The following is a 24,755-nucleotide window of genomic DNA, read 5'->3' as shown; positions in this document are numbered from 1 at the left end:
GCGGCGGTACCTCCGTCGGCCGCCGAATCTCCGCGACACCGAGGCGAGTGCAGCGCCTCCTCCAGCGACGGTACCGACAGCACCTGCGGCGCCGCCTTCGCAGCTTTCGCAGCCGCCGCCCGAGCGCTCGACGACTCCGGGCTCCGACTGCGGAGCTTCCCTCGCCTCGCTCGCGCCGAACGACCCTGTCTGGGCGGGCTGGCTGGCTGGCTGGCTGGCTGGCTGGCTGGGGCGGGCAGAGAGGGGCGCGAGCGACCCCGCTCCGCCGCGGTTTTCCCCGCCTCCCTCGCGGATCATGATGATCACGGATGGCCGCGCGTGACTGACTCCGGCTGCTAGGAGTCCGCGAGCCTCCGGAGCGCAGGGAGGGAGAGCAGCAGCAGGAGTAGTAGTGCGAGTGCGGTGGTGGTGGTGCGAAGCGCCGAGGCCGCCGCCGCCGCCGCCGCTGCCCCCCGTGCCGTGTGTGAGCCCGTGGTTGCGCGTTGCCGCCGCCGCCACCGCCCCGTTCGTTCCCCGCACGACGAGCCCCCCGGCCCCCCACGACGCTCTCGGGATCATCATCATCATCATCATGGGCAACACGAGCTCGTGCTGCGTGTCGTCGAGCCCCGCGCTGCGCAGGAAGGCGCACTCCCGCCTGGAGCCGTACCGTCCCGGGACCGAGACGGAGCTCAGCAGGGAGGACACGGGCTGCAACCTGCAGCACATCAGCGACCGCGAGAACATCGACGGTAGGAGGAGGCCCGGGGGCCGCGCCCGAACCCGAAGGTCCTGGGTTCGAAGCCCTGAGTTGAGCGCCCTCGCTCGCACACGCAGCAGAGTAACCCGAATTCAATCAGTAAAGATGACCCGGCTGCTCAGATGTATTAACTCACGCGGGTGAATCACTGTGTAAAGTTGGTAAATCTGACACTGTCACTGTGTGTGTTAGTCGCCTGGGAGGAACAGCCTGGATCACTTTTAGTAATTATTAGTGTTATAATTACTGGTGGTGATGGCTGTTAGTTTGCTGTCGGCCGCCGGGAGCTGTTTTTTTGTCCTGCTGCTGTTCTTCGTTTACTATAGTAAATGGTGTTTGCAGCTCTGCCTCCGGTATCTGCGGGATCCGACCCAAGAACAGCCCCTCACAGGAAGGCTGTGTGTTGCAGGAGGGAAGTTAGTTGCCTGTTTGATTTGATGCCTTTTATTCAAACACGAATGCGGGGTTCTGCCCCATTTACCTCTTCAGCAGGGTATTACCGTGCCACTTTAGGGTAAGTGCCTTTGCTCAGGGCTGCTGCAGCAGCGGGACTTGAACGAATAAGCTCCAGATTTCAGCTTCTAATAAAGGACCGTGCTGTCGCCACTATTAACGAGCTGTGGTAATTCATATGGTATTTTTGTGCTGAAATGTAATGGGTTGAGAAAACACACTTTTTGTGCTTTGCTGTGTGAAGCGCTCGCACCTTCTGGGTCAGACAGGTTCGGCGTGTGTGTGTGTGTGTTTGGCTTTGTCATCCAGTTAACCTGGTTGTGCCCACTGTGTTGGGTTAACTGTGCGGCAGAGCTTGCGTGCAGCGTTACGGTAAAAACGCTTTACCTCTCGGGGCTCTGTGAATCGAACGCTGCGTTATTTGGAAAGCATGAGGAGACGGAACAGTACGCAAGAGAAATGACCACATTCTGCTTATTTCACGTTCAGGACTTTGGTTACGGCCAAAGAGATGGTTAAAGGTTCTGTGGCCCATACCTGCTGGACCTGATCAATTCCTGGACCACAACCACCACAGCGCTGCCCTTCTCTGCTCCTGGTTCTTGCTTATCACGTTCACAAGGGACCCAAAATCGAAGACCAGTCAGTTCTTGGATTTGGCCCCAGTGTGGTGGAATAAGATCCAACGGTTCCTCAGAGCTGCTGAATCCCTCCCAGCATTCAAAAAGGGTCTCAAACCCATCTCTTTGACCCATATCTCTGCTTTGATTATCTATGTGTTTGTTCTTTGAATGCCACTGCAAAGAGCAAATACACAGATAACCGTAGCTGTCAATTGCAGCTGTTCGAGGGATGTGTACCAGCACCACGGTGGCATCGGACACACGAGCTGCGAGTAAAGCTCTTTGTCGGCAGTGAATCACACGGAATCGTGGTGTCTTTCATGTCGGGGGCCCAGCGCAGTGCGATCTGCTGTGTCGGCATCATGTTCGCGACTGCTTTTTTTTTTTTCTTTTTTCTTTTTTAAAAATTAAATGGGGCCGTTTCTGCTGAGTGTGGCGATAAGCAGAAGGGCGCGGTCTCCGGCCAGCCTGGGTGAGCGCCCGATGGGTGTCAGGCGACTTCCTCCCTGCTGCTCCCGAGACCGTTTTTGTGGGGGAAGTCTGAGTGTGTCACTCATCCTGTCGGTGACACTCGGTGCTGGATGCCGGGCGCCTGCAGTCATCACCTGGCAGCTTAGAAAATGCACGGAAGTGCCCTCCTGGTGGGTTGGGCTTCACTTGGGCCAGCAGGTGGCACAGTGGTTAGAAATGCCACCTTGGGACCTGGAGAACCCAGGTGCAGTTGCTCCGCCATTGATTAAGGTACTGTACCTGAGCTGATGCGGTACAATTTACTCTGGTGCATAACCTATGGGCAGCTGCCAGCGTAGCGGATAGAGCTACTGCCTTCAGATCTGAAGGTTGCGTGTTTGAATTCCACTGACTATTGTAGTGCCTTTGATCAAGATGCTTAGCCTCCATTTATACGGTAAAAACCCACTATATTAATAGGTAATTAATTGTAGCTTGACAGTGTAAGTCGCTTTGGAGAGAAACGTCATCTAAATAAATGTAAATCTAGTGGGGGGAAAAATCCTGGCTGAGGGTTCGAAAGCCACGTTGTTCGTTTTTCTTTTGCGCCCCACTGGAGATAAAAGGTGAGAGGACACAGCTTTCCTTGTTCTGCCTGACCTTGGCTTGCTGGCTCCTCAGCATCAGTACGTTGCGAGATCCACGCCCAGAAGGCGGTTCTGCAGGGCGGCGGCTGCCTGACCGGCGGGTCGGCGCCGCTGGAACCAGATGAGGCAGGAGCACGTGATGGATCACCGCCTGGAATTAACACTCACGTTGTTGGCAGGGCTGCGGGGCTGGATCACAGGAGCCCTTATTCATAAAGAGAGACGGTTCGTAATTCGATACTTTGTTCACGGTTTCAATAACGCCGAGCGCAGAGGATCACTCTCGCTTTTGATGTCCGTTCAGCAACGCTGCTGTTCGTGTTTGGTCGGTTCCACCAGATCTCTTATTAAGGAGAGGTGCAAGTAGTGTGTTGTATTTAGGCCCTTCGCGTCATAATTTCGCGCTTCCGTGTCGAGTCTGCTTCTGCTTATCTCAGATTCCTACCCTGAAGTAAGTGGGATTGGAAACTCCCCCCTCCAGGAATCGGTCCATTTTTACCCGCTGTTTCTCTGTGGGGCCGGTTTGCTGATAACCTGGGCCAGCAGGTGGCGTAGTGGTTAGATCGGTCGCCTTCCGCTCCAGGGTTCAAATCCCATGTCCTGTGGTAGCACCCCCGATCAAGGTGCGTATCCTTAATTCCGACAGAATTGCCCAGCCGAATAAATGATAAATCACTGTAAGTCACCCCACCCTGGAGAAAAGCGTCAACTAAATAAGTGTAAATTTTTGCCTGTTGATTTCATTAGCTTTAGTTAAAAAAAAAACACATTTGAATGAGTTTATATGTAGTTATTGTTGTGGTGTTCAAGCCAATAAAGCATCTTTGCTGCCCTGTTTGGTTAAGACGCTGCCTCGTTTCCTCTTGCACCCTGGAGGCAGGACACACGCCGACCCCTGTTGGGTGACCCCCTGCCCTACCGATGCCCTGCTAGATCGCTGCCATAATGAGCCCGGCATGCGAAGTGGCACGTTTCACCGTGATTCACCGTGTTTACTGCTCTCGCCGTGTAGAGCGTGGAAAGACAGACGTGTGCGAACGTTGAAAGGAGTAAAAATAAAGGCGGAACATGGTTGGCCAGTTGTGTTAGAGTAGTAGAAGGGATGTGCAAACGGGTCCTTTCAAGGTGGGCGTTTAGAAGGACAACCTGCAGTGACTAAGGAGGTTTATCAGACCATTTCTCGCTTGGACTTGACATTTATTTTTGTTCTTTTCTCCACTGTAATGCATTAAAAAATATATGCTGTCCGTTATATAGGTGGAATATAGACTCCATCATATACAGTAGTATGGTAAAGAAGGTGGTGGGTAGGTATGCGAAATCAGCATTTATTTGCAGGCGATTTCGGTGTAAAACTTGAGTCTGAAGGCGAGTGTGGGACATGGGTTATAACTGGTGTGTAAAATTTGCACGAGGCGAGACGTGAAACAAGACCTCGAAATAGTGCGTGGAAATCTGACTCGTTTCAGGAAATTCCCGTTTCGTGCCTTAAGGACTGATCCGTGCACTTTAAATAAACCGGGAGCACGAACCTTCCTGGAAAAAAAAAAAAACCAGTCTAGTCTAGTCTGCCGGCCGAAATGGGTTTAGATCGTAACGGACTTATCGGCAGAATCTGTCTTGAGAAACGCTGCATGTTTTGGAGTCCTGGGCAAAGATAAAGAGCCAATGAGCGCTACGCTGTTGGTGTAGTTAGAGCTGCTGGCTTTGGACCCGAAGGTCGCAGGTTCGAGTCCCGCCTCCAGCTGTAGTACCCTTCGGCAAGATATTGACTCTAAATTGCTCCAGTGACAGTACCCAGCTGTAGAAATGGGTAAGGAGCTTACCGTTGTAAGTCGCTTTGGAGGAAAAAGTGTTGGGTGGGGGGGATGAATTAATGTAAATGTGGCTTAAAAAAGTCTCAGCTGAGGTTGTATTACGCTTTCCTAGCGTGATCTTAACTAGACTGTCGACCAGAAGGGTTTTTCATTTGCATTGAAAGATCCGAAATACCGCGGGACAGCCTGGGGAGGGTGCAGTCCAGGCCTCCATGCACGAAGTCATCCCATAGCCATGGGACCGTAAGGACGGGTAAATTCTAAGATAACATCACAGTATAACTTACACATGTATTTAGTTTTCTTACTGTCCATTAAAGGAGACCAGGTAAGTCGGTGATTGGATTGATTGATTGAATTCACCCCCCCCCCCCTTTTTTTCTTTTTGGACCATAATTAAGTTTGGCTCACCTGCCAAAACAAATGTGCTGAAAAGCAAATACCATTGTGAGCTTTGCGGTGGTTGCGGTCACTGCTCACGGCACATTGTGTTGAATTATCTGCCGTGTGATTGTTTTAAAGCCTCTGCCTTTGTGTTCTTACAGTAAACAGGACTTTGATTTACAGACAGTGGAACTGTAGCCCCTGTGGGGGTGGGGAGGGGGGGTTGGCCTGACACTGTGCACAAAACCAAAAATCACACACAACTGCCTCCCTATAAACCATATGAGGTATTTACATTTATTAATTTAGCTGATGCTTTTCTCCAAAGCGACTTTCTGGAATGTTCAGCTACCTGTATTGATTTGTGTGTTTACACAGCTGGGTAATTTTTACTGGAGCAATTTATGCTCAATACCTTGCTCAAGAGTGGCCCATCAATAAGTGGGCTTTGAACCCGCGACCTTCGGATCCGTAGTCGGCAGCTTTATCCGCTACGCCGTCAGCAGCCCCTGCCCAAATAGTACACACGATAAATAATGTGAAAATACATGTAGTGATATTCTTTAATGAAGAATATTAATACAAGTGTGAAGCAGATGAAAAGTGTTGTGCACCAGTTTCCGTTGTATGACGGTAACATGGTGACGCAAACCCCTCTCCGCTCTACTGCACCCTCCCTGCCGTGCTGCGGGGGGTCCGGGGGTTTCGTGAGCAGCGTGGGGAGACGTGTCTCCTGCGCGCGCGCGCGCGCGTATACAGCCTTTGTACGTCGGTACGTGTTTCAGAAATGTTTTTAGAGCTGGCAACAGTATCGCTTATTTCTTATGTTCCGTTTTCATTAAATATTCGTCACTTTGAAACCTTCATTTGGCTTTTATGCATAATTCTCTTGTTTTTCTTACGGAGGAAGAGTTATCTCAGAAGGCTTAATAATTCAATTCAGATAATCTTACTATGATCCTTGTACATCGTGTTTATTCATTCAGCTGGTGCTTTTGCCCAAAGCGATCCTTAAAATTTTTCCCAATTCTACAGCTGTGATTTTTACTGTCAATTCAGGGGTAGGTACCTTGATCGGGGTACTGCTGCGGGAGGTGAGATGCGATCCCGTGTCGTCCTGTTTTAAGGCGAGAGCTCGAACCGCTGTGCCGCCTGCTGTTTTAACTGTAACCGAAACATCGGAGCCGACCTGTTACGTCGAGGAGGCGTAGAAGTTTCGCTTAATTTCGAAATGCGACCGCAGTTTTTGAGCAGCTTTGTGGTTTTAACGTGGTAAAGCGCTGAATGTTTTGGAAATGATGGGGTACTTCGGTGGGACTTTCATTAGCGATCGAACTAAACCGGGCTGCTCGCTGGCAAGCCTTTGCCGTTTTTCGGCCTCCGCCATCGGTGTTTCGCGCGACGCCGTCGTGAAGCTAACGAGGTTCCTTCGACCTCGCCGCTAAAAGACGAGAACGTCCGGCCGGAAGTGCCGCGGCGGAGACGTGGAGCCGGAGGACGGGCCCGTTAGCCGGCGGGAGCAGAGACCTGGCTGCGGGACAGGATCTGCTGCGATTGAAGATACCGACCCCTGTGCCCCCCACCGACATCGCCACGCGGGGGTTTGACTTCTCCCAGAGGTCAGGAGATACGTTGCGCTTAGGAACTACGTTGTTCGGGAAAGCCGCGTGAACTGCGTTAGGTAACGTGTGGGTCAGGGTTAGACGGGGCGGTGCGTCCACAGCCCGTTCTTGTTGAGTTCACGGGGGGGGGGAAACGGCCGTGTCCGCACCTTCGTTACACCACAGTAGCGGTTCGAGGTCCCCCAAACTTTAGGCTCCGTCACTGAAATCCACCGTAGTGCAGCGGGCCAGCAGGTGGTGGAGTTGTTAGAGCTCGCTTCTTGCACTCAAAGGACCCAGGTTGGAATTCCACCTCCAGCTGTAGTACCTTGATTGAGGTACCTACCCTGAACTGATACAGTGAAAATTACCCAGCTGTATAAATGGGTAAATAATTACTGGTAGCTTAATGCTGTTGGAGTCGCTTTGGAGTCTAAGAGCGTCAGATAAATGAATGTAAATGCGTGCAGGTTCTTGTGCTTTGAAATTTGGGTTGACTCCGACTCCTCAAGACCCTGTTTATGGCCTACAAAAGCATCAGTGGAACTGCTCCCAGATATCTACAAGACCTGATCATCCGTCGCACCCCAGCCAGACTGCTACGCTCCTCAACCGCTTCCAGCTTGGTGGTCCCACGCATCAAATGTCCGAAAGCAGAAAGGTTTTCGGCTCTGCCTCCGATGTGGTGGAATGACCTCCCCCTCTCTCTCTCAGAACTGCTGAATCTCTGCCTACATTTAAAAAGGGTCTTAAAACTCACGTCTTCCACGACCACCGAAGTTCATATAAATATTCATGCTCTTTAACGTTGAGATCGTAACTTTGAACACCGGATAAGCTTTCGTGCAGCTACTTGTGGAATGTAAACCGTAAATGTCAAAAATTGATTAGGAATTGTTGATATTTGGATCAGGGTTTATGCAGCTAGTCGTGTGATGAACATTGGTTCGTATGGCGGAAGGTAACTATACTTGACAATCACGTCTGCATCCAAGTCTCTCCCTCTGTTGGTGTAATGCACGCATTGTATTTTCTGTGAGATGTACAGTACATCGCTTTGGAGAAGTGTCTGCTAAATGAATACGTGTAAATGTAAGTTGGCGCCCGTAGACGCAGCAACAGACCCGACCCGTTTCCGACGCTTTCGTTCTCGTCTGATAATTACGATTATTCTAATCGACTGTCTTTTTAATCCCGTTTTTATTTATCGATTAATCGTCTGATGGACGATTTTGTACTTGTCTGCAAAATCTGAAGAACGGCGGATGGGTGCTCGCTTGCGCCCCCCACAGCCTCGCACGGTGCACTACAGGACCGCAAGGACAAGCCTTTTAAACGAAACGCCGTCTTGGGCACCTGCCTCCGCAAGCCTCGTCTCCTGCCGCTTTGCCGTCGGTCTTCTCCGAAGTCCAGCCGGGGCCCGTTTCTCCCGTTCGCGCCCTGACTTTCACCGCGTCCCGCGTGTTAAAATTGCTGCCCGTCGATTGCGACACGTGCGGCTACCCGCGTGATGTGCGCTGGCGGAAACGGCACTTTTGGACCAAGCGACTTTGAGAGTTGCGTGCGTGCACCTCTCTCCTTCCCTCCGTTACCGAAAACGAGCCTTTGTTTGGTTACGCCGGACGTCGTTTTCTCCAGAATATTTACGACCTGTGAATTTACCGGGGTAAAACTCTGACGCGCTGCACGACTCCGCGGAATGCGCCTCCGCAGTTCGGCTGTAAAGGCTCGTTCTCAACAGCCGTTTCTAGACGGGCGTGTTAATTGGCCGTCGTTTCTGCGGGACGCAGCGTGGCGTCGCGTGGTCGGTCGTTCGTTGGGTCTCTGGCATCCGTGACCCCAGCGGAGTCTCTTTAGATCAGGCTGCAAACTCACAACCCCCCTCCCACCTCCTGTGCTCAAACACTCTTTGTCTGTCTGTCTTTCTCCTAAATATATTAGCCATTGTGTGCCTTTTTGCAAGCAATAACTCAATATGGGATGTGTTTTTGTTCCTTTTCAGAAGGATGTGCCAGCAGCGTTCGGAGCGGCGTTCTGCGGTTTCGGTGCGTCGTTTGTCATTTGTCGCATTCGATTAGCATCGACGGTGGCGGCGTTCGGTCGGCGGCGCCCCGGCGCGGAGCCATCGCGCTTCCCGGGACGTTCTCTCATTACCAGAGCGCCCAAAAAAGAAGAAGAAAATTTTTTTCGAACCCTTCTCTTGTTTTTCACTTCCGTTTGTGACGGAAACGGTGACGTGAGGTACAAACCTTTTTCCTATGAAGTGTTCATTATATAACCGGTTGCATTTAACCTTTTAGCCGACGCTTTTCTTCGAAGCGACTTAAATTGATTTACCCATCTGCGCAGGAGGTCAAGTAACATAGTTTACTGTATCGATTTAAGGTAAGTACCTTGCTCAAGGGTACTGCAGCAGGAGGTGGGATTGGAAGCTGGGTTTTTTGCATCTGGGTCCACCTGTTGACCCTGTATTACTCCAATTTTAGGGGTTTACCAAGTGTGTGAGATGTTTGGGGGACAGCTGGTAACGTAGCGGTTGGAGCCGTTGCCTTTCGACCCAAAGGTCGTAGGTTCGATTCCCGCCTCCAGCTGTAATATCATTGAAAAAGGTGCTTACCTGAAATTCCTCCAGTAAAAAATTGCCCAGCGGTATAAATGGGTAAATAATGAGAAGTCGTTTTGGAGAAAAGTGTCGGCTAAATGAATTAATGTAAATGCTGCTGGTATAAAGGGAGAAATTAACAACTGAAATAAAAATGCCCTTATGAGCCACTCCACCGTTACGGGTCTGAAGAGTGTGGAGTAAACAGTGTCACGGTACAGATCCCACATCCCAGAATCCTCTCTGGAATCAAATCTCATTGCAGCTCTGACACCCATTGAGGGTGGAACAACGGACCCAACGAACGGTCTTTACGTTACGGCGAGTTAAAAGCCGGCGTTGGGCCGTGTTCCCATGACATCGTTTCCAGGGGTGCCGCTGGCACTGCTGGCAGCGTGGGCAGGATACGCGCAGAAATATGTACGCCGTAGTATGATTTAATGAGTACAGCTGTAGTTCACCGTTGCAGCGCCACCAATTTTTTGTGGTTTTCATGCAGCCCCTGTGTGATGATGATTTTTAAAATTTTATTTTTTAAGAACGCCCATAGTTGCAGACGCGACTGAGCAGTCTCAGATGGAATGCCTTATACGTTGATGTTTATTCGTTAGCCGACGCTTCTCTCCAAAGCAGCAAAACTTTGAGTAAGCAAAAGCGCACGAACGTCGGACAGATACAGATGCGGAGACGCGATGGCCGTGTCCAGTTTGACCGTGTTTGCGGGCACACGTTACCCTGGTTACTGTGTAGAGAATTGAGAGGAGGTACAGAAATGATTGTGACACATTTAAAGGAAGTTTATTGAGCATATGGGAGCTGTGGAGAAAAAGGAGCCCAAAGATGTGTTTTGAGACCCCTCTTAAATGGTGAATCGGATTCAGCAGCTCCGAAGGACACGGGGAGGTCGTTCCGACACATCGAAACCAAAAGAGTCTCGGTGGACGTTGTTTTGGACCTCTTGCGAGCGGGACTGCCAAGCGGTCAGAGGTGGTCTTAATGTGGTATTTGTGCTTCGTTGACCCACGGGCATGGTTTAAAAATAACAAACAAAATAGCAGTTAAACATAAAACGCACTTATTGCTATGGGACTACTGTCAGTGAAGTGCTATTCAAAGATAATCAATGCGCAATAAACTGAGCGTATTTTCATCAGAGGGCTGTGTTGCATAGAAATGGGGCAGCTGGTAGTGTAGTGGTTAGAGCTGCTGCCTTTGGGCCCAAAGGTCACAGGTTCGAATCCATCTCCAGCTGTAGTACTGTTGAGCAAGGTACTCTAACTTGGCGGCATTGTGACGCGGCAAGTAGCGCTGCTGTCTCGCAGCACCTAGGTGGTGTGAGAGGTCGTGGGTTTGATTCCCACTCAGTCTGTATGGAGTCTGCATGTTCTTCCTCTCCCTGTGTGGGTTTTGTCTGGCTGCTCTGGTTTCCTCCCACAGTTCAAAGACATGCTGTTCAGGTTCCCCATAGTGTGTGAATGACACAGAAAGTGTGTGTTCCACTGATGTATGGATGAGTGACCCCTTGTAAGTAGTGTATCTAGCAGTGTAAGTCACCGCGGTGAATAAGGTGTGGGGGCTCAGAACACTACGTTGAGTTCAGTGGAAGTCACTTTGGAGGAAAGCATCTGCTAAATGAATAAATGTAAATTGCTCCAGTAAAATTACCCTGCTGCATAAATGGTAAATTATTGTAAGTTGCTTTGGAGAAAGTGTCAAATGAATCCTCCTACTATTACAGTCCTCAAGATGGATGAATGCAGGTACGCCGTGATAAACATCCGATGGAGAACGGCTCGGCTCCTCCACCGTCACCAGCGTGCGTCAGGATGCTTACGGAGCGCTTACTCGACAGCCCTGCCTGATTCATACCGCATAAATAGCGCAGCAGCTTCTCTTATATTCATATTCATTTCCATATCCAGACGTGACGGGGACGTCGGACTTAGACGGCGCTCTTGTGACAAGCTCCCGGCTGCCTCCTAATTTGCCGTAATGCTGCGAAAATCGCACCGACTCGAACCCGCTGTCGGTCGATGACGGTCGACCGCGTCTCAAGGTGCGGTATAATTTAATGACTTGTGACGACTTCCTCGTACGGCACGCGTGTTGCGGTCCTAGTTGGGACATCGTGTCCTTTTACCGTGCTGCGAGGAAGACCCGCGTGACTCCAGGAAGCGACAGACCGGCGTTCGGATGAGCGTCTCCGGTCCCATATAGGATCGACAGGCTGCAGCACCGTTTTTGCGGTATATCAAAGTAATCCATGCGGTCAGGGTGAGGGGGACCTGGATGAGCCCTCAAAAGTTTGGGGCACATGGAGAGGTGGTATTCTAGGCCTTTCTGTGCTCAACTCCAATATCAGACCTTCTCTCCTGTGTGTTTGTGTGTGTGTGTGTGTGTGTGTGTGTGTGTGTGTGTATATATATGTATATACAGGTGTCGCGTGCCAAGGTTCACCGCACACAGATGGGGTTCGTGACCGCAATTAGAAGTGACTCCGCAGCTGTGTTTTGGAGACGCTCGTTCTCGTACCGGCTTTCAACACACCTGCGCCGAGCATGGTTTTGCTTGCGCTCGCGCGTTTGTGCTGCGAACTTTACAGGGTCGCCCCCTTTTTCTATCCAGATTGTTGGGATTGTGGGTTCCGTCGAAGGGAAGAAGAAATCAAGTGAAATGTAAGAGTTGCTCATGTCTTGGAACCAAAGACAGAGGTGCCAAAGTACATTGGAGGGGGTGGGGGCAAAAGGGCACGTCTCTTGTTCGATTTCTGTTGAAATTTACAGGTAAGACGATGTGTTGATCAAGAGAGGAAAATTAGAGGAAGAGGTCAGAATGTGCTTGGTGCTGACTGGCGTACAAAAGTTGATATCCGTATCGTGCATAAAAAAATATTTTGGTTAATTTTATATGTGAGGGGAATTTTTTTTCTGCAGGAAGCTTCCATCTATCTATTCATCCATCTATAAATCCACCTACCGATCCGTCTATCCATTGATCCATCCATCTGTCCATCTCTTTATACATCCCTCTGTCGATCTATAAATCCGTCTATCATCCATCTGTCTGTACAGCAGTCCGTCTATCCATCCGTCAATCGCCAGTCTGTATTTATCCATCTGTCAGTCTATCAATCTGTCATCCATCTATCCATAAGACATAGTTGCTATTTGACCCCCCCCCAATAATGAGAATTTGCCTACCGGAGTGATTTTGTGGATTCGGTGAACCTTGCGAAGCGAGGGTGGCGCCCGTTTTCGCACTCGTACGGTTGTCGCCGCTGAGATGATTCCGTCCGGTTGCCTCCCAGCTATGTTGTTCGAACCCTGAGAAAGGGATTGAGAAGAGATCAGCTGAGCTCTTGGAAGGGAGAAAGAAAGGGTTCTTTGGGCTGCGGCCGGGGCCACGAGCGCCCAGCAAGCAGTCAGCCGTGCTCAGCTGCAGATGCTTCTGAAAAGTCACGTTATTCAAGTGGTGGTGGGGGGGGGCAGCAGCTCAATATTATTTTGGAATCGGAGTGAGGAGAAAAACAACCTTTTTTTTGGTGGGGCTGAAGGTTACCGACTATAGCTTTCAGAGTCCTTTTGTTGGGCTCTCGAGGTAATGATAGGGAGAGCCAATCTCAGCCCATGTGTCCAGAGTAGTACCTCTTTTCTCCGGGTTCCTCTGTTCCGGGGAGCTTTGGGGCAGGCCGAGGGGGGCGGGAGGGATCCGGGTGGCGTGCGGTCCAATTCCGGGTGCTCGACCGCGTCCGTCACCCAGCCGGAAGCTCCGCCTCGTTGACGATGTCCAGCGCTGCGGTGGGGGTGTAACGCTCCGCCATGTGTTACACTCCCAGAGCATTTGGGGGATCACCGTAAACCCCCCCACCCCCAGGCTCCAGCCCCTGGTTAGCTGCAGGGCTCAACATTAACAGCTGTCCAGGGCAGGTAACTCGCCTACATATTCGTTGTCGGACAGGTAGAACTGTCCCGATATCGATCGGATGGACAGGTGGACGGCAAGTTAGGTAAAATATTAACGAATTTGATGCCGTAGTGTTAAAGAAACGCTGACGTCGTTGATTTTTGTTCTCGGAACCATTTTCTCGAGAGACGGTGAAATTTGTGAAAAATAAAGGGAAACGCCCCCAGCGTCATGCAATTTTGGGCAGTTTCCGTGTGTGAACTTTCTTGTATGTACGAGTCCTCCTCCTTCATCGTACCCTGCAGTTTAAACCCTGACATTCGCTTGTCTTACTAAAATGTTCCAAAATCAGAACAGGTATAAAGTTTGACGGGACAGGTGCGATGCACCCGTCTTACGGTCAACAAAGCACGCGAAAATAATGGTGAGCCCCGAGTGACCGCTGACCGGGCTTGCTGACAGCTGCGACTGCCACCTCGCATGGGAAAGACTGCAATTCACGTGTGCCCTTTCCCCCTGCGGGGTGTCCCTCGGTTGACGCTCCACCAGGAGAGCGGCCGAGTGGGGAAAAGGTCCGAAAAATGGCTCGAGCGAACAGCGCGGCGAAGGTAGCGACCGCACTAAATCGCTGCAGCTCCCCCCCCCGGGACCGCGAGCGCACGGGAAATCCATCCCGACGTCTCGACCCCGTGCGCAACTGCGCAGCGCGGACGTGGAAGAGCTCAGCTGATCTCATCGGGGACGCGTGACTTGATTTAATGGCGAGCACAAAACAGGCATCGCTGAGCCTCGGTGTAGGAGGGAGGAGTTGTGTGTGTGTGTGTGTGTGTGTGTGTGTGTGTGTGTGGGGCTCTTTGACACTCCCTTTCCCAGCTGAGCCCTTTCATGCTTACGTTGCTTGGTTACGGAGCACAGGATTATGGGTCTCGGTTGGGACGTGCAGCTTGAGGGGACAAGCAGTTCCTGATGAGCATCTCCTTCCCAGACTGCGAAGGTGTGCAGGCCTGGTGCGTGTTTGCACCGCATATCATATATTCGCCATCAATATTGCATGTAGCCTCCAGTTGTTTAAAAATGAAGAGATGTCCACGGAGACCACATAAAACCCGGCTAGGACAACAAAGAAATATATTCCGAGGGACAGCAGGTGGCGTAGTCATTAGAGCTGCCTCCTTGTACTCGAAGGACCCGGGTTCGAATCCTGCTTTAAGTTATACAGTAAGAATACCCTGCTTTGGAGAATGGTAAATCGCAGTAAATTGCTCAGTACTTACCCTGAATTGGCTTTGGAGAAAAGCATCAGCTCAATACATTAATGTAGACTTTGATTTAATGTGTATTAATCATAAGCTGTTCTGTTAGATGAATGAGTGAACCAGTGCTGGGAGCTTGTAAGGCAATGGAGGAAAATGTCAGCAAATATGTAAAATGTATTTTTCGACAATGTATGGGGGTTTGTTATCCATCCATCCATCCATCCATCCATCCACCTCTCTTAATGTCGGCAAACAGTCCCAGCGGTTGGTTTGCGCTCTGAATGAGCACAAGGGAGAATTGCAGGAAACCACAGCAGGAAATACAGTCAGACGATCAATACAATCGCTTTTGAATAATAGGCTTCCTGTTGTGATCTGGCCCACACCGGTAGGCTCTCCCATTGTCCCCACTGTTTCTAGTGACTATGGCAACCATACTGTTGTCATCGAGAGTTCGTTGCGGTGCTGTAGCACCGTTCGCGATTGGCGTAAATGCAGTCGGTCGTTCTCTTTGCCGCTGGATGGTTATTTCCAGTTCGGCCAAAATAAATACGTAATTATTACGAATGAGCCCCCAGGGTGGCGATTGCAGGAGTGCCTGCTAGCACTTACAGCTGGAATTTAAAAAAAAAAAAAAAAAAAAATGTGACTACTTAGTACAGCTGGTAATTTAGGGAAGTAATTTTTGCATTTGTGCCTTTCTAAAGGTTACAGCAGAAAGGGACTTGGTGGGGGGTCCTGTAGGAGGATCCTGTAGGTTGCCAGACAGCCGCCTTACGATGTTTGAACGTTGAAGGCACGCGTAGGAAATGTGGTTCCGTGGCTGGCGTTTTGAAGCGTGGAGCTCGGGAATATAAAATTCGAGAAGAAACGCCCACTTTGCAAGCGGCTCCCAGCGGGTGTTGCCGCGTACGGGTTGAGCGAAGCAGTTGCTTCAGCGGTGTAAACTTGGTGTGAATTTTGGGGAAGACATTGGAAGTGTTCATTAAGGAGGGGAGGGGAGGGGGAATTACAGGCTGCCACCATCACTTATGCTGTGTGGTTTACTACATTAATCCACTAAGCGTTGGTTACCCACTAAAAACGAAAGGACTTTTGATTTGCATTTTGTTTTCTCAGTAACATTTTTGATATTCAGCATGGAAGTTTTAGCACTCAGTTTTTAAGTGGACGTTATTCCCGGCAGTGATTGAATTTCATTTAACTAGTATGTTACTGCTATTTTTCATTGTTTCTTTGCCCAAGGCGCCTCGCAGGGATAAGTAAATACAAGTCAAAACCTTTTAAAAATGTTGTCAAATGGGTTTACAAATTTTTTTATTATTTTTTATAGACATTGTTTCACATCTGTTTAGCTGATGCTGTTCTCTAACCTGCCTTGGTTTCATAAGCTACATATTGACAGGTTTATACCCCTGAGTAACTTGTACTGTATCAATTCAAGGTGAGTCTTTTGATCAAGGCTCCTGCAGCAGGGCGTGGGGTTGAATCCCGGCTCCTTCAAATGCGAGGCTGCAGCTCTAACCACTACGCCACCTGCTGCCCCTTGTTTTAATTCTATGCAAGGACTGCTGGATTGGGATAAGTTGAGTATATTCTATGTTGATAGTGACTCAGGACACAAATCCTTAAATGTTCCTTTTGAATTTGCATTAATTTCTTCTGCGTTTCGTCGCCCCTTCCTCTCTCCACCGTGCCAAGCCTGCTAGCGCAATGAGCTGACGTTTTTGTTGAAATGCGGCGCAAATGTGTGGAGAAATTAGCCTCGGAATTCAGACAATATGAATTTTAAATGAAGCCCTCCAGGTAGGAACATTTGGTGCCTCTCGGTGAAACCGGTGAGCGCAGTGTGGCTAAATGCTGCGCGGACGCGAGAACCGCTCCAAAACACACTCTGGTAATCTCGCTCTTCTGTGTCCGTTTTGAGTCGGGACCCCGGCGATGCCCGTGGGGGGCACATGGCTTGTGGGTATTAATTTCGTCCATCTATAGCACCATCTGCCTCGACTAATTGCCTACCAGCGTTTGTCGAAGTGGTGAGTTATTTAAGTCAGGCTGTGTGTGTGTGTGTGTGTGTGTGTGTGTGTGTGTGTGTGTGTGTGTGTGTGTGTGTGTGTGTTTTCGAAACGATTCATAGCTACGAGATGATCCTAGGAGGACCGTTAATGACAACTGCTGGATGAGACTGAGTGCCACTGCTTATGGTGGTATTACAGCGGTCTAACTTAGATCACCTGACTGCCCAGCACTCCATGCTCCTACCTATTATGAGCATAAAATACATTTATGTTTGTGTTCCATAGATTCTTTCCTCCAAAGCAACATAGAACTCAATGTAAAAAGGTCATTCTTTGACAGACGAAGAGCTTTAAACACAGGATAATGAAAGAGCAGCTTTTTTTGGATACCAGCCTTTTACTGTATAAATTACAGTAATTCCAGTCTATAGTTTATGTAGGATTCAGAGAAATTATATTCAAATGGCAGATGCATAGATAATAAGATAAACTGAAAGAAAAGTTTTTAAAATGATTTGTGAATGCTTTGAAGGATTCAGCAGTGCTGAGGGACAGAGGGAAGCAGTTACACCACACTGGGGTTTAAATTGTTGGATTATTTAAACCTGATTATTTGAATTGACAGTTTTCAGTTGAACTTTTTTCTAGGTGTTTATTTGTGCAAAGTGTTCTAACCAAATGAAGTAGGTTTTCTCAGGTACAATGCTGTGGCCCAAATGTTCTGGGCGGGGGGTGGCTTGCAGACATTCATTGCTTTTCTAGCCAGCGAGTCTCAGATGACATGAACACACCTGTAGCGGCCAGGGGAATTCGTTTCCCGGTGTCATTTTCTCAGAGAAGAGTTATTTTTCACATTTGTCAGCTGCTGTGAATTCTCCAGCGATGCATCAAACTGCGAGACTGTCGGAGCGCTCGAAATTCGTGCGTGCAGCTGTTGAACGGTGAAGGACCCTTCGCGGGAAACTGCCCAAAGCCCAGCCACCTCAAGCTGGACGGCCTCCTTACGTAGGTGCACCTGCAGCAGGAACATGCGACCACACAAGACATGTGGTTTACTGTTTTCACCCCTCCTCCACACACACACACACACACACACACACACACACACACACACAGAGGGACAGAGAAATAATGGAAAGAAACAGCTCTCAGCATGGCCACATCGCAGGTTTAATAAGCGAATGGTGACGAAAGCGCTCTCGGAGTGATCCTTGTGCTCCGCGTTGCATAACTGTACTAAAATTGAGGGAACGATTGTTTTTACATAAGTCTAAAGCCACAAGCTATTTTTAGCGCCTGGTTAAAAATACACTAATTATCGAAGCTTTACTGTTGAGAATGAATGGGTGTTTGCGCTGCTTTCGGCCTGGGAGAGAATGGAGTCTCCTTAAAGCGTCCGTGCGTCTTGCGCTCTCTCACACACTCTCACGCACGAACAGTGCTTTCATTTAGCAACATTTCACTTGACCGTCATCCTTGTGTAATGATCCTGCATTGAGTTTTACTGAATAAAAGGGGATTGTGATGTTTATAGTGAGTTGATTTGAAAGGGGACAGCTGTTAGGGTTAGAGCTGCTTCCTTTGGACTCGGAGGTTACGGGTTTAAATCTCGCCTCTGGCTGTAGTACCCTTGAGCAAGGTACATATCCTGAATTACTCCTGTAAAATTACCCATCTGTGCAAGTAGGTGTTTAAAAAAAAAAAAAAAAAAAACTATATATATATATATTAACCATGTAAGTTGCTTTGGAGAAAAGCCTCATATAAATACATGTAAATTTTTTAATTGTTGTTTCTAGTCATCAGTCTCATAATTTGTCGTGATCTGTAAAAGAGGATTTGTACCGTCTTATTTCTTTGGTTTGGCACTAAATTGGGTTTGAATGACTCGGTAAAATGCGAGACAGTAATATTCTTATCATAGTTGTGCGCTTTATTTGCAGTGCATTTCGCCAGTCATCAAAGCATTTTACTGTCTTTGTCCATGGTTTTACACTGGACCTCTTGTATTCTTATCAAACACCGCGCTGCTTTTCCCCACTCGCAGAGCATCGGAAACAGCAGCCGTTTGTTCCTTTCCGGAGCCACGTGATCAATGGCCTTGTTTTTTACCCACAAATAAGGCGACTTCAAAATCTGTTTGCGGGGAGAATTTACTCCGATTCCATCTTCACAGGACTGTCCTTTACTGCCCCGGTGTTGCTGGATCAAGTCCTGGTTTTGGCGTCGGGTTCTTTTACGTTGGGGAGAAATGTAATTCGGTCACTGCAACAATGTGTTTGTGTGGCTCGTGGCTGAAAGGGTCTCTTTGTATTAAATATTGACCAAGGAACACAATAAGACTAATATTACTAGTAAGGAGAACAGCAGCTGTAGAAGAAAAGAAGATGTTGGTTCCCAAATTATTTTGTTGCGACTACGAAATCTTCTTGCGGCTTAGTGACCCTAAACACTGGTACGTGTGGTATAAATGACCAGTCATTCAGATACATTGTGTTTATTCATTTAGTTTTAACTAAATTAAATAGTCACATAAAAGTAGTTACCAAAACGAGACTTTTTTTTTTTTTTTTACACAGAATCAAAGGCTTTCTCACAGTTTACCACGGTACTGCTTCATCTAGCAGGTGAGATCCTCTACGTTTGCCAAAATGACAGCTCCATCTACAGCTGCTCAACAGCAGGCTCCGTGCTGCTCTACTTGACACACCGGTTTTGGATGTGGATACGGTGGAACTTTATTATATCAAACATACAGTATACGGGTGCTGTGCCGTCACTACGGTTTACCGTTTCAATAATCCTTCACGTTGTCCCGGTAAAGTCACCGCCTTAGAACCCTTCTAGATGATATTTCTCTTTTGACAGCCTCCCTGACCCTGAGGAACACCCATGGGTTTGGGGACAAAGGGCTTAAGACATAATCTGAACTGGAGACGTATTTAACGGCGACACACCCAGCGCGTATGTTTGTTCCAGTTATATGGACAAGCGTGTTCAAGCAAGCAGCTCGGTCACACGCTGTTACGCGAGAACGAGGCTCAGCGCGGTGTTATTCCCAAGGGCAGAACGTGTAAATGTAGTAGAGATTCTCACCTGTACCTTCTTGGTGTCGCTGCTGCCCCTCTGTAGCTCTGTATTTCTCGTGGTCACGTTTTTATGTGACCTGTCCAAGTATGAACGTATAGGAAAGGCAAAAATAATAAATGTCTGGGTTTATATCTGGGTTTGCCCAAGGTCTGCTCTCCAGTGGGTCTGGGGTTCGAGTCCCATTTAGGGTGCCTTGCGACGGACTGGCGTCCCGTCCTGGGTGCGTCCCCCTCTAGCCTTATGCCCTGTGTTGCCGGGTTAGGCTTTTTTATTGTGCGTTTTCATTTATTACTTTGTTTCCTTTGTATTGAGACGGCTGGGGTCACGATGGGGGTCTGCAGGAGTAGACAGACAACCGCCCGCTTCTCCGCACTGCCCTACCCTCCACTGCATCCAGCACCGGGATGAAGATGCTCGCGTGAAGCGTTTCCCCGATACGCGTCGTCACGGTCGCCGAGGGCGACGGGTGTCGGCTGCTCTCTGCGGTCCTTCTCCGGCGCTCTCCGAGCGCTGACTCCGCACGTCATCACACGCTGCTTTGATGGAGCAGCTGCGCTCTGACGTTCAGACGTGGGGTCTTCGGAATCCCACAGAGGCTCGAACTCTTTCATGGGAAAACCATACGTCTCCACTAATAAATGCATTGGCGCTATTGATCTTTTTTAATTTTAATTATACACATTGCTGATGTTTTTTCAAAGCAACTTAGTTATATTCACTTATTTGGCTGATGCTTTTCTCCAGGCTCGGTGTTAAGCTACTTATACTGATTTACCCATTTTTATATCTTATTTTTTACCGTAGCGATTCAGGTTAAATACCACGGTCGCAGCCAGGTGAAAGACCCACTATCTACAATGGAGTTCATTTCAGAACTGCCTTTTTAAGCCCATGTGGTTGTGGGATCAGATGTGGTGCAGGGTGTGTCCTGAAGAGGGGTTCTGATGGTGAAGGTCGCAGGTTTCAATCCCACCTCCAACTGTAGTACCCTTGAGCAAGGTACCTACCCTAAATTGCTCCGGTAAAATTTCCCAGCTGTATAAACGGATCAGTTATTGTTGGTAGCTTAACAATAAGTTGCTTTGGACAAAAAGTGTCAACTAGATGATTAAATGTAACTCTAAGTTGTATTGAATCGCACAATAATATTGTCGTAGCTGGGCACACACTTGAACACACACTGCACATAAATAAAATCATTACAGTATACTTCTTAAATTTAGGCTTATTCAGCACGTCACCATTTTCACACGTGTGGCCCTTCGGCTAGTTTACGGTAATGACTATGGCCCCGAGTCCCAGAGCGCAGCTCCCCCCCCCCCCCCCCAGTGGTGCCGATGAACACCCTTCCCCCAGACCTTGTGGTGTCCGCTCTCCAGGCGAGTTGGGTCCTCAAACCTGCGGGATTCATTATAATTAATTACCAGAGTGGCTTTAAACTGCCTTCCGTTTCGCGACGCCGTTGCCGCCAGATGAGGTGCAAGTTCTCCTTTCTGGCTGAACCTCCCGTTATGTCATTTGTTCGCGGCACCAGGAGTGAATGTCGATCCAGGTAAAAGCTGCTATGAAAAATAATGGTAGCAATATAACGTGACATAATGAACGGGATGAGCTGAACTCGTGGCATCGTGGAGGTCCTTTGGTCAGAGGTTCCCGAACCGCCTTGTGTCGCGATGATGGATTCGAGCGGAGAGGAGAGCGAGGAGCGGAGCCGAGCCCGTCTGCCTCCCCTCGTTGGATTTCTCTTCCTGTTCGGTTTCCTCAAACAAAGGAAGTCGAACCTCGTGCCTCCTGCCCCCTCCGCCTTTCCGCGGCACCGTGTTGCGCCCGCTGGATGCGGTAAGAGGAAGAGCCCAGTAAATCAAAATGCCTGGAAGGTTCCTGGAGATTTTACTTAAATTTTTTTTAATTTTTGAATTTACATTTAAGAATCGTGCAGAGCTGTTACATGAGGGATTGAAACGTCTTTCTCCCGCATGTTTCGTATCTGCTGCCCTTTGGGCTGAACCGTGGAGCCTGGGCCCCGCTGTTCAGCGCACAGTCGTGGTGGCTGTCATCAGCCCTCTCACCCGGGCTCGGGGCGTCTACCTGCGTACACGTGCCCTCGATAGCAGGACGATCATATGATGAGTTTCCCTGTTCGTGTCCTCTCGGCACAGTCCCTCACGTAGGTTATCTTCGCGTTGTTCGTAGTGCTACAATTTTCATTTATACCGAGTCTCTTATTAAGAGTTTTTCTTAGGATTTTTCAAAGATGCATTTTCTCACTATTTAAAATTTCTTTTTTTTTTTTTTTTTATAAAAAAAAATCTCTTGCAGAGCCCGTGTTACCATGTCTGAATGCATTTATTAAGCCTTAATGCGTTGTGCCTTTTTTATGCTAATATTTTTATGGCGTCCCATTTATGGACCACGGCCTGCGTTTCTACCGTGGGTTTTTGAACGGCGGGCAAAAGGTTGATGAAAATGAAATAAGTCGTACAGCAAATAATGATTTGTTCTGGATTTGTCTGCTGTTTTCACGGAACGTAATCCGTTAATAAATCGAGGGATGCGTGTTATTGAGCTTCTATTGATGGTCACGACGTGATTGGATTTACAAAGTGAGCTTCAAACAGTCCCAGTTGCGCTTTTAAGGTGAGAACCCGGTGTACCGTGATAGATTTAATAAAGCGGCTCGTTCAAGGGTACAACGGAAGTGCCCCATGGCTGCTGCTGCTGCTGTTGCCCACCCCCACCTTCGCAGCCTTTGTGTCTATATGTATGAGGCAGCTGGTGCGTCTGGGCTGAACCGCTCCCTTTCCTGCTTGGGTGATGTGATATCCTCTGGGCTGCCGAGAAGGTCGGGGCTTCGGCGGGGGGTGACGAGTCAGGAGCTGTGAATCTAAACGTGGCGGCAGCTCCCGCCACCCCCCGGGTGGCACGTGCGCAGCTGCTCCCTGGCACCGCGACCCGTCCTCTTGCCCTGCAGCTGCGGGCAGGAAGGACCGACACGTGGGACGAGACCCGTATATTTGTGCCAAACGGGTTATTTTAAAACTCCTCCCCAATCCAGATCCTTGTATTATTGTGAGCATAATGTGCAGTACTTTGAAATAAACTATATGGTAATTTTATGCAAATTTATGTTCCCTTCTACAGAGCCCCTGCAAAGCCTGGATGAGGGCTGTTACTTGAAAGCGCTACGGTGCGGGTAACTTTAACCGTCCTGCCGAGGGAGCTGGGTACTTGTTGTCATCTGACACATGGTGCGTTTACACAATTTAAAGATTCAAAAAAAAAGGGGGAAGGAAATGAGAAGCTTCTTTCGGACAGTGGTGTGTGTTCCTTCTTCCCCCGTCGGCTCTTAATGGGAAGTTTGAAGAGCTTCGCCGGGTGCCGTTTAATTTTACGTGTTTGGTTGTCACGTGATGGGTACGTTTTACATGTTACCTGCGTCATGTTTCGCAGCTGTCTGCTTTTAGGAGACATCGAAGACTAAGTAAATGTCGAGGTTTAAAATATATTTGTAAACAACAGTAAGAGTGGGGAAGGAAGTGTACTCATGAAAAGGCTCAAACACTGAGAAATCACCGAAAATGGCAACATGTTGGCACTCTTGGACTTCAGTTTTGACAAATTTAGGCACCGTCCAGGAAGAATATGATTTCAAATTGAACATGCAGGTGAAGCATTTAGTGATGTCACAGTTTTTTTTTTCTTCTGATGTCCTTAATTGTTTTGCATTGAATTTATTATTTTACCCGTATTTAGGCAATTTATTATCCAACTGTCCTTTTGGATGGGTATGAGGACGAGTCCATCTGTTGGATCGTCATTCACCTGGTGTTCCAGGTGTCACCCAGACACTACATGGATGGAGAGATTGATTGGACACATTAATTTTGATTTGATGGGGCACATTGATGGATGGATTGATTGATGGACTGATGGCATGGATTGATTTCACGAGGCTACAACAGCATACATGCAGCAAGTAGTACCGAAAACCACTGGAATAACACAGAGATAAATAGTGCAGAAAGAGACACTGAATGCAAATAGTAATAAAAAAAAAAAAAATACTAAACAGCTGAGGTCTTCTGATGACGGGAACGATACATCTATAGTTTAAAGTGTAATTGTTGCCCCGTAATACTGTGGTTTGTGATACTGTGTTCTGTTGTTAGGTAATGATTTAGCGGAGCAGAGAGGCGCAGCCACCGTGGGTCGACCTTCAGCGCAGCCGTGTGTGTGGAAGCTGGAGTGGGGAAAACTCCGGTCTTTCTGCATTCTTTCTCTCTCTCTCTGCATTTTCGATTTGTTTTGATAAAAATGACAGGTTCTTCCAGGAGAAGCAGCATCAGAGCTTCGCCTGCATAGAACGTGAAGTGCTGCTTGTTTTTGGATCCGCGGAAGGACGAGTGCTGCATATTGTTTTTGTGGCTCAACTCTTAAACCCAAACATGTATAACTGCAAAGCAGCATTTTATTATAAATTAATTATTTGGGGGGGGTGGTCTTGTAGATCTCAGTCTGTTTTTAGGGTTTACTGAAACAGTTACCACACTGTCAGTGTATTATTGTAGTAATTAATCGAAGCACCTGTTGCAAAGGTAATTATTTCCAGCACTCTGCCAGCTATTTGCTTAAATAGCAGTTTAACTGCACTGGACTTTCCGAAAACTGGTAGGCCCCTATTTCTTCTTAATGAGTGTGTCTTTGACAGAATTTGCAGTGTTTCGATGTTCACGTGTATTTTTACCGTCTTCCATGAAACGGACCGTGTTCGGTCCGATTTCGTAACTCAGGTGATGGAGACCGGTTCCCTTTGGCCTGTTGTTTGCGGTTGAGTCCCCGCTGCTGTCCTCTGCCGGTGGGGTTGGAGCCCAGCGCACGGCTCTCGCTCCGAGCCCGAGCGTGCTGAGCAGCGCTGAAACGGGACAGCGTCGCAGTGCACTTGCACTAACTGTCCATTGTCTCTGATTTTGCTGTGTTGTCCATAAAAGTGTCCTCACGCAGCTAATCGGCCCATGACTTTTTCATGGCGAGTCTGCAAACGAACGGAGCGCAGGCCTTGTGCGGGTATTTATTATGAACCCTTTATATTAATAGTGCCCATCTAATTCGCTGCCAGTTGTCCAGCCCAACACCTCCCGGTCCTCTCTGACACTGGGTACGGCGAAACGTACT

General features: G+C 48.6%; 1 protein-coding gene across 2 annotated transcripts in view; it reads left to right on the top strand.

Moving 5' to 3' along the window:
• The window catches only part of ccny (cyclin Y), a 40,816-nt gene continuing 16,061 nt past the window's right edge, over positions 1–24,755 (top strand). For both annotated transcript variants that reach the window (XM_018741246.2, XM_018741248.2), the window contains exon 1: positions 1–731. In XM_018741246.2, the coding sequence (XP_018596762.1) occupies positions 572–731 (160 nt within the window). In that variant the 5' untranslated portion in view covers positions 1–571. The remainder of the gene's footprint in view (positions 732–24,755) is intronic.

This window comes from Scleropages formosus, chromosome 19, assembly GCF_900964775.1.
Source record: "Scleropages formosus chromosome 19, fSclFor1.1, whole genome shotgun sequence".
Lineage (NCBI taxonomy): Eukaryota > Metazoa > Chordata > Actinopteri > Osteoglossiformes > Osteoglossidae > Scleropages > Scleropages formosus.
The sequence above is the reverse complement of the archived record's forward strand: the minus strand, read 5'-3'. Positions and strand labels throughout refer to the sequence as shown.